This window comes from Poecilia formosa, unplaced genomic scaffold (assembly GCF_000485575.1).
Source record: "Poecilia formosa unplaced genomic scaffold, Poecilia_formosa-5.1.2 Scaffold418, whole genome shotgun sequence".
Lineage (NCBI taxonomy): Eukaryota > Metazoa > Chordata > Actinopteri > Cyprinodontiformes > Poeciliidae > Poecilia > Poecilia formosa.
The window spans coordinates 143,569-158,277 of record NW_006800357.1 but is presented as its reverse complement, the minus strand read 5'-3'; the positions used below and the strand labels follow the sequence as shown (position 1 = coordinate 158,277).

At 35.3% G+C, this 14,709-nt stretch overlaps 2 protein-coding genes across 5 annotated transcripts in view; one reads left to right on the top strand and one right to left on the bottom strand.

Moving 5' to 3' along the window:
• The window catches only part of atg5 (ATG5 autophagy related 5 homolog (S. cerevisiae)), a 33,828-nt gene extending 23,004 nt beyond the window's left edge, over nt 1-10,824 (bottom strand). Inside the window, exons 1-6 of one of the 4 annotated variants that reach the window (XM_007576859.2) lie at nt 10,720-10,824; nt 10,152-10,345; nt 8,706-8,833; nt 7,623-7,701; nt 7,116-7,278; nt 4,812-4,906 (exon numbers count right to left, since the gene is read on the bottom strand). In XM_007576859.2, coding sequence (XP_007576921.1) covers nt 4,812-4,906; nt 7,116-7,278; nt 7,623-7,701; nt 8,706-8,833; nt 10,152-10,259 — 573 coding nt within the window. In that variant the 5' untranslated portion in view covers nt 10,260-10,345; nt 10,720-10,824. Of the gene's footprint in view, nt 1-4,811; nt 4,907-7,115; nt 7,279-7,622; nt 7,702-8,705; nt 8,834-10,151; nt 10,346-10,495 lie in introns of all 4 variants that reach the window. The other 3 variants (XM_007576861.2, XM_007576858.2, XM_007576860.2) reach the window with 3 other exon arrangements.
• A 155-nt stretch (nt 10,825-10,979) lies between these two features.
• dctn3 (dynactin 3 (p22)) lies at nt 10,980-14,166 on the top strand. Its single transcript, XM_007576862.2, has 7 exons — nt 10,980-11,166; nt 11,879-11,963; nt 12,294-12,380; nt 12,807-12,890; nt 13,164-13,222; nt 13,553-13,612; nt 13,831-14,166. The coding sequence occupies exons 1-7, from the start codon at nt 11,065-11,067 to the stop codon at nt 13,915-13,917; spliced, it is 564 nt and encodes a 187-aa protein (XP_007576924.1). The 5' UTR covers nt 10,980-11,064; the 3' UTR covers nt 13,918-14,166.
• Nucleotides 14,167-14,709: the final 543 nt, after the last annotated feature.

The window sequence follows — 14,709 nt, the reverse complement described above, 5'->3', positions numbered from 1 at the left end:
CACTCTGAAATGAATTGGTGAAATAAACTATTTGTTGATATTTTATTTTAATCAAGATCCCTCAATTATACCACCTGACTATGCTGCCTTTGTTGATTCATAGTAACTGAAAACAACACTGATCTTTTGGTTGTTAATCAAGACCAAAACAAAAGCAAAGGATTGTTATGCTACACTTGATTCTTACATAACTTTTAAGCCTCCATTAAGAAATCATCTTCGTAATGGCAAGAGCAGCATGTTTCAGCATGAAAGGTCCTTATTACACATGAATACACTAATTTGGTGCTGTCACGTCCTACACTTAGAACTTGCGCAAAGATGCATCAACGATGCATCACAATCTAAACTGCACCTTTGTACCTAAAAACAGGATGCAATTAAAGGCCCATCAGGCCCATCTTGAGTTACAAGGACTTTTTTGTGACTTTATGAGAGTGTGAACAAATGGTGGTGAGTAGAAACTGGCACATCAACAAAAGTCTGACAGCCAAAGCTAGCAAAGCAGGACAAACCACATTGGATGTAGAAATTGGTGGCAGCACCTCTCTGTAATGTTGCAATGTACAGATAGATGATATCCCACCAACTCAGTTTAGTTCAAATCAAAGTTTAATCAAAACTTTTACGTGTTTGATGACAGTTATGTTATTGTTAAGAGCTTTACAAAAATGTCCAAGTTAATCCCAATGAATTTAAATAGTTTTTTGATAGAATTGTTCAAATTAAATCATATTAACTATGTGGTCTGATACTTCTTATTGGATAAGAAGGTGTGTTTACTTTGCATAAATCTGAAAAATAAAAGTGGAAAAAAATTAATGGTGAAATACATTAATAGTACTTTATCTAGAAATAAGATCTGAATCATTGAACCACATAGTTTCTACTGAGACTGATAATTAAACTAATAACATCAAGCTCTTATATAATCCTATAAAAGGCTACATGACTTTTTGATCTTTCAGCGGTCTTGATGTTTTTAATTCTATTACTTTAAAAAGGCAAATGGTTTGGTTTTTGATTTTAAATCTCTCTTTGAAATTTAAGTAAAGGTGGTCACGAACCAATTCAAACACCGAGCAGATGCTTAGAACAAACCAATGCAAGGATGTGTCATAACTGAAGTTATGCATTAGGCCTGAAAACTGGGTGTAGTGATGAACTCAGGCTTGAACCTTCCGAGACATATAAAGGCAATTGCAAAATCAGAACATTTCCAGAATTAAATAACTAATGTCCCAGCAAGATCTTGAGAAACTCATCCATATCTTTAGTCTCACTGACTACTGCAATAGTGTCTTTACAGGTCTGCCTAAAAAAATTCAGTCAGTTTCAGTTGAAACTGTCTGAATTCAGTATCCTGAATGCTGCCGCACGTGTTCTCACAAAAATTAGGAAAATAGAGCACATCACCTCAAATCCTTAAACTGGCACCCTGTAGCTCAAACATTAGACCGTTTATAGATCCCTGAATGGCTTAGCACTGAGATACATTATAGACCTGGTGTTTTATCAACACCAGGTCTTCTGATTCTAGTCTACTTTGCATCCCCAGAACCAAAACTGGAGAAGCAGAATTCAGTTTGTATGCTCCACCCATCTGGAACAAACTTCCAGAAAAAAAGCAAAACTGTCAAAACATTGAGTTCATTTGAATTAAAGCTAAAAACCCACCTTTAACCTTTGATTAATTACTGGAACATTGATCAATACATTATATGTGCATCTTCTTGATTTTGATGGCATTTGACAAAATTTTATATTTATTGCCGTTTCATAATTGGCTACTGAATAATGTTTTTATGGTGTAAAGAACTTTCAGCTGCGTTGGATGCTGAAATGTGCTTTGCAAATAAACTTGACCTAAATTTTAACAGCTTAAGTAGAATGTAAATGTCTAAACTGGGAGCATGTCTAAACAAAGTCAAATTCCTTGTTTGTGTGAATAGACCCGGCCAATAAAGCTGATTGGCCAGATCGGAAATAGTGAACTGTGGTTTCACAATTCACCATTTCAGTGAAGTGTTCACTATTCACTGATCAACCCAGTTCCTCGAACATTATGAGCATCAACATAGAATAAAACATATAATAATGTTTCTAATATAAAAATTATTAAATGTTATTTTATTATGTGTTTTTAAACATTTTAAACAAACTGAAGAGGGAAATTTTCGTTTTAAAGTTTGTTTTAAACAATAAAACCATGGTATTATGGTATTATTGCTCTCCATGAGCATTTATACTTTATACTGGCCTATTCTGAGCAAAGTATCCTGAAAAAAAAAAATATATATATATATATCGCCAAGAGTATTTCTTCTGATCATAATTAACTGATTTTGTTTACATTTTACTCCAGACTTTCCAGACTCTTTGCAGTTGTAAAGATTTATCAGTTTGTCGGATTCAAACCACACTCTTTTCTACAACAAGCCAGACTTGAAGACTTATTTTCTTCTTCTTATTTTCTTCAGCGTATTTGGAAATCGCATAGTGAGGCTATAAAAAGGCTTTGATGTTGCAATTGTCATGAAACCATGGCAGCTCATAAATGACCACAGAAACTTTCAATTAAGCCTGAAGCTGGGATGGTCTGGCCTCATTCTCCCCGCCAGCAGCTAGATGGCTTCACAGCAACAGCAAGTGCATGTCTAAGAGGGCGTGTTGCGTTGGTTTGACTGCATGTTTCAGTCGGCCACTTTAAAGAGCTGGTTTTATGACTGAAAGCAAGAATGCTTTTCTCGTAGTGTTAAACAGTTTATGGATATTTCAAAGATGTGAAAGTTAAAGAGAAAAACGCTTAATTTTTTGCAAAAAAAAAACAAAACATATGATTGTTGCCAGTGACCTAGAGCTGTGCATCCTTCACCCCTCAAATTGTTGTGAAAAATGTAAATGTAGCCATATGTGGAGGTTTTATTAAAACTTGTGCTTTAACTTAACACTGGGAAATTACCAGCTGTCAAAGTAGATATGGTGATGGAAAAACATGCTCGGTAGGAAAGTTAACACAATTGTCTTATTACTTGGAAGTCCTGTTTTCTTCACACTGAAAACCCTTTTTCTGTTCCATTACATGACAACTTACAGTCATTTAAGGCCAGATTTATTTTTTGATTGGTTTATCCTCCCTCTTTATTTTAGTTTTATTTCAATGGACCCTTTCAAACAGATTGAAAAAGAGATTCCTTTGGTTTTGCTGTAAACCTTTAAACATTTTTTTCATATAAAAATTCCAGACTTTTTCAGATTCAGCTTATCAGAATTCTTAGACCTGATAAAAATTCTGGTACCAAAACAATCTAGAGATTTATGAGACATTTATGATTGGAAACAACAGAAGCAGGAAATAAGAAAAGTATAGACAGAATGAAGGACAAGAAAGAAACGGCACAAAGAAAAAAGAGGCAGGACAAAAGTAAGGAAGGAAGGAATGAGAGAAAGAACAAAGGAAAACAGACATAATAGAGGAAAAAAATGACACGAAGAAGGAAAAACAAAGATACAAAAAGAGGGGAAAGCAGAAAACAGTACAGAAAAGAAAAAAAAATGAAATGACTAAAGGAAGGAAGGACACCAGGATGGAAAAAAGAAGGAAACATTTACACTATGGGACATGAAAAGCCTGAAAATATAAAGTTTTCTCCAATCTTCTTTTTCCAATTTTCTATGTAGAGACCTGGAAAATACTGAAAGCAAATTCTAGGCTAACTAAGCCTTTTTGGGACTGCATGGGGATCCCCTTTAATGTTACAAAAACCTGGAAGTTGCACCATAACTTTCCACACTTTTCTTACCATTCCTGCTCTGCTTCACACTTGACTCAAAGAGCTTTTCTCCCTGGTGTCTGGCCTGCAGCATGCTAATGTTTTCCATCCGAGAATCAGCCTCTTATTCATGCCGCCGTCTTTTTTCTTGTCCTCTAAGGGGACTTTTTACCTGAGTCAGGATAAAGCTAGTGCTCGGTGGAAACACCCGACCTTAGGCTGCCTGTCTGCTTCTGCTTTTTCTTCCCAGACTCAACCCCGAAGCTCGCCTACTGCCTCGACTCGGAGCAACAGAATTGCAGCCAACAATGGTTGTCACAGGTAACAAATGTACGGAAGCAAGCACATTCTTTAAAAAAAAAAAAAAAAAAAATAGATACCAGTAAATATGTCCGGCCAGCAGGCTTTCCCTATTTAGATGTTGAAAATATCAAAGGTCACAAGGATAAGTAAGGACATGTAAAATATGTTTGATTCCGTTTTCAGAAAGGCTAAAAATTAGCTTTTATAATAAGTAGAGTGTTGTGAATCATGTCATAATTTAAAAAGAAAAGGTGAGTAAGTATTCAGAGTTACTCATAATTATGGATTAGAAAACTGACTAAACTAAACTATTCCAATTTACTGGAAGTAGGGATCCAAGAACAGATTTGCACCCGGTGGAAATCTTAAGACTGACAGATGATGAAACATTACATTTCACGATCACTATTCATAAGCTCCGTAGACTGCATAAGGATGGTAACTTTATTAAAAGAGGAAATCTATTTTGCTCCTTTTAACTTGCCGAACAAATTTATTACATGTAGACTGTCTCTGTGAAAATGTAGGTAGATGATGCAGAAAATAACCTTATGAGACAAATGGAGTCAGTTACCAAGTAATTTTGTTTTTGAAACAAAAACAGATTTTAGACAGCCCTCTGGCTCCACCTACAGGCACAAATGGGTACTCGTAATGTAAATCTACATTTCTCCAACTCGGTTGAAAGGTTGTTTTAGAATACATGAATAGTTCGTTTAGGAGTGTGTGTGTTACCTGGTATATCCTGAAGGGGATGTACCTAAAGCCTCCATCTTCTGTGGGATATTCCATCAGCTTCCTGTTCATCGCCCAAAACTGGTCAAACTTATCTGGAGTAACATAAATACACACAAACTGATAATCTATAAAATGACCATGTTATTCAGCAACATAAAGCAACTAATGTCTGATGGAAACACCAAACCTAAAGCTGCCCAGAAGCTTACACGCTGCCTCAACTCGGGCCAAAAATGTAGCAAAAAAGAAAAAAATAAGGTATTGATTAGGTGGGGACTTCTCTAGTGCTAACTTAGTCGAGCAAAACCATGCTGACTCTACACATTTGTTTATTAGAGAAAGGTTAAGAACTGTCCAGTTGCAATGTTTACATCTATGCTGCAAATTACATCCTTATGTGAAATACTGATGGTGCATTCTGAGGAGGGAACAAAACATCATGCGGATAAGATTTGTGAGTGATGATTTAAAACAAGAAGATACATTAAAACACACAAAAAAAGGATCGAGTCTTCACAAAGCATATGCTAGTTTCAAACCATCCACATAAACACAGTGGTTTTCGTTCTCTTGGATGAAAGTTAAAGATCTCTGTTTCAATTCTCTTATGGACATGAAAGTTTTAGCTTAGATGTAGTTTCATCTCTCACTTTCTTCTGCAAGCCAACTTTTTCTTTTAGGATGATTTAAAACCTTTTGCATAACTCAGTTCAAATAAGTAAAAAAAAACAAAAAAAAAAACTGAACAGTACCCTGAACACCTCAGAACACAGTGGTATTAGTCAGCGTTTCCTCAATTTGCCATTTTCTTGTACCTTCCTTGTTTTATTGAGATGTGCATGTCACTTCTTGCTCATGGTTTTAGTTTCAGGGAAAGGTGGAAGAGAGAAGAGCAGCTGAAGGGTTGTCGGTTTGAGGCCCTAGGGTTTTTCACAAACACTTTTCACAACGGTTACAGGCTAAAAACACAGCACTGAGAAACTTCAGAAGTTGTTTGCATAATGAAGAGCTGCTTCGGTGGTGATGCAACTCATCTTTGCTCTTGCTAAACCCCTTGAATTATTTATATGGAAAAGTAGTTTTGAGTTAATGTCCCTGTCAGTTTGTCAAGAAAACAAAATGTAAGCAGAAAAACACAAACTGAAAAACACAGGTTCACCTGGATTTCCCCTCTGTGGGACATCAACAGGACATTTATAGTATATTCTTATTTGAGTATGTTGTGTACTTATTTTATTATAACTACTTGTCTGTAGTCTGTGCCTTCATTTGTTTGTCAATTTAATGTTAATAGAAATTCATTTTACAACAGAGGGACAAAAAATGGATCATTCTTGACTAAAATAAGTAAACATGGACCTGGTGCATAAAAAAAAAATAACATTTTTACGGCGTAAACAATCATCCATGTAAATATATTCAGCAGCACCCCTGTACAATTTTTGTCTTTCTAGTAACTTTTAGTAATTTTTTCCTGCGTTAACGTATTCTGCTCTAGAAATGAGTATTGTGGGACAGACATCTGTCCATGAAGCTAAAATTTAAATAGATGGCATTAGTTTACGTCATCAAATAGGTTTACTCCTTCACTGCTGCCGATACAGGGCCTTTAAAACCATTTTAAAGTTACTCTCAAACATCAGTGCCATAGTGTTTGCTTGTAGCATTAGAGCAGTTAGCATGTGGCATCCATAACAGTTTTCTTTTTACCCATCTGTCTCCTATGAACAACTCTGTTGTGTTTGCCTTGTCAACTGGAGGGGGTGCATATGTTTGTTTCTGGATGTTCTTGCCAAATGTCAGAAGAGTTTAAAGCTTCCAGCAGCAGCTCACTGGGAAGAGGAGAGGCCAAGTGTCTGTTATAGCAGTTTCTAATAAATTCTATTAGTTGGTAACAAGTTAGACAAATCAGACCATTCTTGAATCTGCCTCTTATTAAATGTTGACTGTGTGAATGCAACTAGCAGGTGGAGGCAAATAGCATACACTGTTCTTTGTGTTTGTAGTATAAACAGAAAAACATTCATGTCTTTGAATGGGAAGCAATGTGAAATGTCACCTGTACCAAAAAAAAAGTCTGTACAAACAATCTGAACGATACAATGACTGAATCTTTCTCTAACAAACTAGGTGTGTCTCCAAGATGATTTTACACAGATGTGGAAGTATGCATGTAGGTGGATGACTTGCAGAATTACAACATGTGTTGATCTGGGTGTTCATCAGTAAATGTGTGACTGCAGGATTGAATGTCACTTCCCTTGCAGCTGTTTGTGGTCTGGATGTACACACTCATCTTACCGTTCTGCAGGCCCATCCACAGCTGTTTGTGGTCTTTCTTCTGCATGTCATTGACTACTTGGCTCTTGTGCTTGAGGGCGTCCGCCTCCTTGATGCTGGACATGAAGTGAGCCTCAACTATGGAATTTGACGGGCAGTGCAGCAGGTCCTGGTCTGGAAAATTCTGCCAAACATTCACATACAGACTGAATTAGAAGAGTATAAAAAGAAGTAATCCACACAGAAGTGGAAAGTATATTACTCAATAACGGTTTCCACATACTATAAAAATAAAATATTCGATTATATCCAAGAACAGAGTCCGTCACTTATTTTTTTACAGATTTGCTTGTAATCTGTATTTATAAATATTTTCCATTACTGTGGTAATATTTTTGACCAATATGAGCCGTCTCAGTAGTCATAATGCTATGACTAATTGGTTAACAGTGCTGCAATGATGAACTTCTCATTTTCTAATAGGAGATGAAATATCAAGTATTTGCTGACAGTCTGATTGGCTCTTACCTTAAAGTGCACAGTGATGTTCCAGGGTAAGACTGTATTAGAGGCATGGAGGTCAAACAGAACTCCAATAGGATAGTGCCTGGAATGCAAAAAAATAAGTATATAAAACCAGTAGATTTTGTTTAGTTATCTACAATCAGCTCAAAAATACAATATCTAGTTACATTCCAAAGCCAAATTTAGTTCCATTATCAAAACTAAACATATTTTAATGGTTTATACTCGTTTTCTCTGTAACTCGAAATGCTTTATCAAAAACTCATTTTGGGGGGAAAAAAATGTAAAAAACATCTGTAGTTTAAAAACACTAGCTTAGAAAAACACTATTTTAATAACTTTATTAAAAAATAAGTATTTTAGTTTGGTTTGAGTTGTTGCCTAATGATTTTAGAGTTTAGAAAAATCCTTCACATTAAATCTAAGAAGTTATTTGTTTCTTCACGTTGGAGACTTTGAATCAAATTCACTTTTTGTTGTAACGTGTCTTAATAAAATAGTTGTTATGAACTGGTGCTCCATAAATAAAGTGAATGGAATTGCATTTTTCAAATTTAAGAAAAACAAACAAGCAAACAAACAAAAAAATCCAGAAGATTCCCATAATTAAGTTTTCAAAAACCAGAGATCTTGACATTTTAACAGTACAACTGTGGCAACAGTGCCACTTTGTGGCTAAAACTGCCCCTACAATCTGTTATTCTAAAGCAGGGGTGTCTTGATCCATAACAAGATCATGAATGTCTTCAAAAGGTCAACTCTGGCAGAAAGTAATGATAAAACCCACTAAACTGACTGCATTCAGTGAGTCTAAAGAGCTACAAAAAAACTTATAACAAACTAAAAGCCCTTCTCTAACTCCATGTTTGGGAGAATAGGATCATCAAAATTGATTCAAGAAGGTCTTTCATTAGCAATTAAAGATACCACTAATAATGGAGCTTACTAATTAACACCAGCTAGAGCTACAGGTACTGATATACAAAACATTTAACCCATGAGAATCTGCGCCAAAACCATTTTTCAGGAACAGTTAGAATAAAAGTATATTATTTCCAGGCGCATAACACTAGAATCCATTCATACCATTTGAGCGGCGTTCCTTCATACTCGAACCACATCTCCTCCACATCCTCTGCCCTCATCACTTTGAGGAAGTGTTTCTTCACTTTGTCTGTGACAACAGGCAGGTAGCTCACCCTGGGTAGCAGCAGCTGACAAAGTTAACACGAAAGAGGCATAAAGACATTAATAACAGTCAGTATGTCAGTATAACACTGTTATTATTATTCTCCCAACTTACTTGCAGCAAGTTGGGAGGAAAAGAAACTAAACAAAAACAAGCACACAACAACATTGGTGAAACAGTAACAAGTCTATTTAGAAGTACCAACAAAAGAAGAAACAACAAAAATCAAACCCGATTACATTGAGAGTTTATCTGAATAACGGCCTAGCTAATACTGGTTCTTGGCTTAGGCTGCCTGAATCAGAGCTGAAGTAATACTTTGAATAACATCTAAAATGCACATCCAAGACTTGAGATCCAACAACTAAACATTTTGTGGCCAAAATCCGATTGCAGTTTTGTTTTTTTTTGTTTTTTTTTTGAGGGCATGAACACACAAAAACACAGAATATATTGCAGGTTCCTTAATACAAGTAGAGTAGAGTATAAAAAACTGAAGTAATCGTGAGATTACTCACATTCAGACATCAAAGTACGTGTTAATGATTTAAATAAATATAAACAATAAAATAAAGCACTGTTTTATGAATTTATTTTCAAAATAAATCTTTGCATATATTCCATCCTGTGAAACAAAGTGTCAGCAATGATTTGCATTTCAAAGCATGAAATATACGATAAAGGTGCTACATCCATTATGACAAAGGTAAATAAATCAAAGCCCTTATTGTTTATGTATTTACAAATAAAAAGCTATGACATTGAGAATGACAAATATGTGGACTTCAATCATGAGTGCAACTCTAAAAGAAAAAGAATGCATTGCTAAAATGTAATGGAAAAAAGACTGTAATTTACAAATGACATACACAGGAACTGTATGCATAATTTAAGAGTCAAATTCAAATCCGATTCATTTAGATGTGATTTGTATTTTTATGATCTAAATTAGATTAAACATACGTTTAAGTGTAATTAATTTCATGACTTCAAAAAATCTGCATATTATCACACACAAGCACAGAATTGATCAGTCAAACATGCATCTGAATCTTTACACAAGTTTCCCAGATATCAAGTCTTTCATCATAGAGCATGTTAATAGGCATAAAACATGTAATGATGAGTTTATTGAGGCACACTGCCCTGCATGTTTTAGATGTTTCCCTGCTTTAACACACCCCCATTTAAATTATTGTAGTTCAGAAAAAAGCTTGTTAATCAGCCATCAATTGAAGTCATGTGTGTTGAAGCAGGGAAATACCCAAAACATGTAGGACAGTGTACCTTGAGGACCAGGGTTGAAAAACACTGTAGTAGAGGAGAGTAACAGTTGTGCTTACATAGTATGCTTCTGCCTCTCTCTCAGTCACCTCATCCGGGTTCAGAGTGAAGCAGGTGGGTATCCGGCCGAACCAAACATCTCTCAATACGTCCTTGTCATCTGCCATGGTGCTGCAGCTGGTCCTCCCAGTAGGACATAAAGAGTAAGCCCCCTCAAAGCAGAGATGTAGCCCTAAAACTGAACAGCTTCCTGCTGGCATAAACAGAACAGAAAGCATTCTACAGATGAAACTTTCAAAACCACATAGCCGTGTGATCATTGCTCGTAATCAAAGCTCTGCACTGTGTTCTAAGACATTGAAATCTTAGGAGTGTTTGCCAATTCATAGAAGATAAAACTTACCTGCTGGGCTTCCAAACTAACTCCACGCCTGTAAAACTACAACCGTGATCCGCCTTATTGACGTTAGCTTCAATGCTAGCTAAGCTAACTTAGCTTGAGTAAACTCAAAAAAGAACGGGTTAGTGAACTAGAGTGATTGCTGTCAAGTCATTATTTTTATTTCCCCGAAACGGGTAGTTAATGTGCTCAAGAAAATACAATGTTATGTGGAAAAAAAGTCTTACTTTTTTGTCGATGTTTGACAGACAATCTGAATGGAAAAACGGGCCCTACAGTGTTGTCTTCCCCCTGCTGTCACCCGGAAGACATCAGTTATAGCAAAACGGCGACACATAGCGAAAGTTCTAATATACATTTTATGTATTTTTATATATTTTATATATTTTAGTCAATTAAATTAATAATTTACTGGTTAAATTTACTTAATATTTAACAGTCAATTAATTTTCTTTAAAAAAAAACTAAAAATAAATTAGAACTGTAGCGTTACATCATCAATATGTGACGCTACTTGTAACGTAGCTAAAGAGGTTCGGTTTTTGTTGTTTGTTATCATCTGTAGCTCAGAGATGGACAAGAAATTGGACACGGACAGCCTCGAAATGCGTCTTCAGGCGTTGGAGAACCGACTATACGGGGAGAGAAGAACCAAAAGTGGAAAACCTGTCAAGGTCTCCTCCATAATATATAGAAATATACAGTAGTTAGCTATTAGCTTAGCACACAAGCCTCGGACTCTTATTGCGAGTATACGCCCTCGTAGAAAATGTTAACTTTATGATATTCGGTAACAGAAATTTCACACACATTAAGATATGTAACATAACAAAGATGACTTATGTGTGTTTTTTTTTTTTTTTGTTTTGTTTTGTTTTGGAATTCAAACCAAATGTTATTTTTAGTTTTTATTGATAGTTAATATTAAAGTCAAGCTAACCGTTGACCAATTATGAGAACGTCAGTAAAAATAATAACATTTCATTTATTAATTGAATAAGAATTGCTCTTTTACATATTTGCACTAAATGCGATCATCATTAAACAAGTCTTGGCTATGTGACCAGCAGGAATGATTTTTGCCACAGGGGTTGTTTTGTAAGCGCATCTTGTGATGTGAAGGAAAAAAAAAACTTACAAAGACTCACTGAAGCTATCCTTGTTTTGCTGAAATGTGTAACAAAGAATGAAAGGCCAAATATGCACTGGCTGGGAAAAAAACAAAACAAAACACTGTATATTATGTTTTAGCCTTTAGTAGCTGAACTTTGGTGCTTATGTTTTCTTTTTATGCTGAGGATAACACAAAGACAACAAGAAGGTCTGTATTTTATTGTATTTCTATAGATTCTTTAAGGTGATATTTTTTGTTTTGTTTTTCCGCAGTGTGCAGAAGCTTTGGTCAGAATTCAAGGAGGTTTGATCAACACGGCCAACAAGAGAGAGAGAGTAAAGATCCTCCACAAGAAGAGTGAGTCTCGCTTTACTTTAACTAATCAATTAATTCATTTCGCCTTTTTGAAACTCCTTGTACTGTTTCATATGGAAACAGGAGGGAAACAGTGTTATTAAATATTTATTGATTGTTATTCATCAGCAAAGTTTTTGTTTCCATGTATTAGCTTGTCCATCATCCAGTCATTGTATTTAAGTTTAGGAATCTTGTAAATGTAAACAATGCTTCAGTGATGTCCATTAAGCACAATAGCAATATTTCAGTTTGAAGACGTTTCATTTTTGTGATGTTATTTCGGCAAATACATTTGCATTTTTAAATCTTACTTATGTTTGCATTGTGCAGTTGAGGACCTGATGAAGTATCTGGACCCCCAGTTCACTGACCACATCACTCTCCCTGATGCCATGAAACTAGAGTTCATCCTTGCAGGTAAGAGCAAAGAGCAGTTTGTAAAAATGTGATTTTTAATGTCTCTCGCCTTTTGCTTTTTGTGCCTAATGCTTTACATGATTTGCAGTGTACTGAGTATTTCCAAGAATACTTATATAAATTAGGACGTCACAAGGTTGTTTATGAATGTAAGGAGGAAAACACATGTATTTTTGGTATCTTAATCTTTGTAAAATTGTGTGTTTTAATGTCTTCTATTATGTAAATTTGGAGTTTGCAAGATTGTTTATATGAATTCAGAAAAGCATATGTATTCTCACTGTATTTTGATTCATAAATTGTATGAATTTTAATGCACAGAAATGCCCAACCAGGGACTGGAGTCGCATTAGTTGTGGTTATATACTTTATTTACTCCCTGATGAATAAACTAATAAATGAAATGTATTCTGTGTTATTCCATAGAGGAGGACTCTTTGCTCTCTGAAGCTGCTTTGTTGGAGCAAGTTAAAAATTTACAGCCCCTGTTGGACAGCACCCACATTAGAGGTTTGAAACATGGGAATTATATGCAACTGTGTCAGCACTGTCATGGAATTTAATTAGGTTTTATTGTTGTTTATTATTTATGTTTTACTAACAGTTGAAGAAGACAGAAAAATGCTTGGTATATTGGCTTGATATGTGAATTTCTAATTCATTACCTCTGCAATATAGTATGTGTTGTATTACTGCAGTATAAACTGAGGGGAATGCTTATTTTGACTTGATTAAGGTTATTTTTGAAGCCCGTGTCAACTGCCTGTTTTGCAATGTCCACAGATGTACCTGAGCATGCAACCAAGCTGCAGCGTCTTTCACAGATTCACATCAAGCAACAGGTAGCTATACTGCTCTGAATCGTACTACCATATGTGTTGTTAAAAACTCAGTCACAGATATGTTGCTTTCTAATGCGTACTTCATTTTAACCATAATTGTACATTAAACATCTGTTATTGTTATATATTTTAATGTGTTTTTTCTTTATTGCTTTATTTATCTGTCTTTTTTTTTTGCTTTCCTTTTTCTCTTTCTGTTGGTCATTTTTCGGTCTCTCCTTTGCCCTGTCTGTTGTGTATGATGACATTTTACATCTTTTACCATAATAAAGTTGAAAAAAAGCAACAAAAAACCCCTCAGAAAACAAATATGGTGATTTCTTTTTTCAGGACCAAACTGAAGCTCAGTCACAGGAAGTCAAGAAGCTTTTTGAGGAATACAACAAAATGGTACACAACATAGAATAAACTCTTAGTTTTATTACAATAAATCATGGTGCAAAAAAGCCACAAAAAATATATATTTTGACTCTTACAAGTTCATTTCCTACTGTGCCGTAAATGGAAGAATTACAGTTAAGAAACACACAAATACAGTAACTTGGATTTTAGTAATCATTCTGTGTTTTATAATTGATTCATAAAGGAGGTTGGTGTCTCTTTGCTAGATGTTCCTGCTCTCCAAGCAGTTCACCCAGTGGGATGAGACCTTGAGGAAGATGGAGGAGGCCAAAGGAATCCAACCTGTGGAGTAGTTGCTCTGAGAAAAGCTGGGAAGAGGACGACGATGAAGAACACTGCACTACGATTTGAGTTCCTGAATAGACGTGTTACATTATGTAGCTCATGCTACCCCAGTAAGTCAGAGGAAAACATAAAAACATTTCAACACAACTTCTTGTTTACTTTTCTTTTATCCCAATGAAATATTGCTGTTGCCTAAACACTGTCAGTGACTTTTAATGCAAAGTTACAGAGTGAAATAATAAAACAACTGAACTGAGGCTTGTGGATCTTTATGCATTGTGAAGAAGAGCATGCTCCTTTTATATTACCTGCAACAATAAATTTAAGAGACTACTCTTATTTATTGACAGTAGTGCTTTTTAGCTTTTTGTTTTAACTTCAACTTTGTTCCATCTTTCCAAATTATATTTTGCTTTTCTTCTATAGAAGCACATAAACACTCCCTCAGTCACATCTTTAGGCCTTTAATTTTTCCTTTTGATAGCTAAAAAAATAAATGTTAAATATTGTTTTTAAAATGTTTTTTTTCTGTCTATAACATGCGATAAAGCTTGAAAATAATAAAGTAGCTATAAATATTATTTTCCCATTTGTCTGTTTGAAACTGCAGACTTTGTGTTCTTCAATGCAGATAGTCGCCAAGCTGCTACAGATTACACTCCCTCAGTGTAACCATTATGAAGGTTTAAAAATAGGGTGAAAAACTTCTGTCGGCTGCTGTGCTGGGAGAACCCCAGTAATGGCTCCCTTCTAGATGCTGCATTGACGTTTTGCTACAGATTATCCTTCCACGTCAACAG

Coding starts and splice junctions, on each gene's coding strand:
- dctn3 (XM_007576862.2), top strand. CDS start 11,065: ATGGACAAGAAATTGGACACGGACAGCCTCGAAATGCGTCTTCAGGCG. Junction 12,381..12,806: donor ACTAGAGTTCATCCTTGCAG/GTAAGAGCAAAG, acceptor GTTATTCCATAG/AGGAGGACTCTTTGCTCTCT. Junction 13,223..13,552: donor AGATTCACATCAAGCAACAG/GTAGCTATACTG, acceptor TTCTTTTTTCAG/GACCAAACTGAAGCTCAGTC.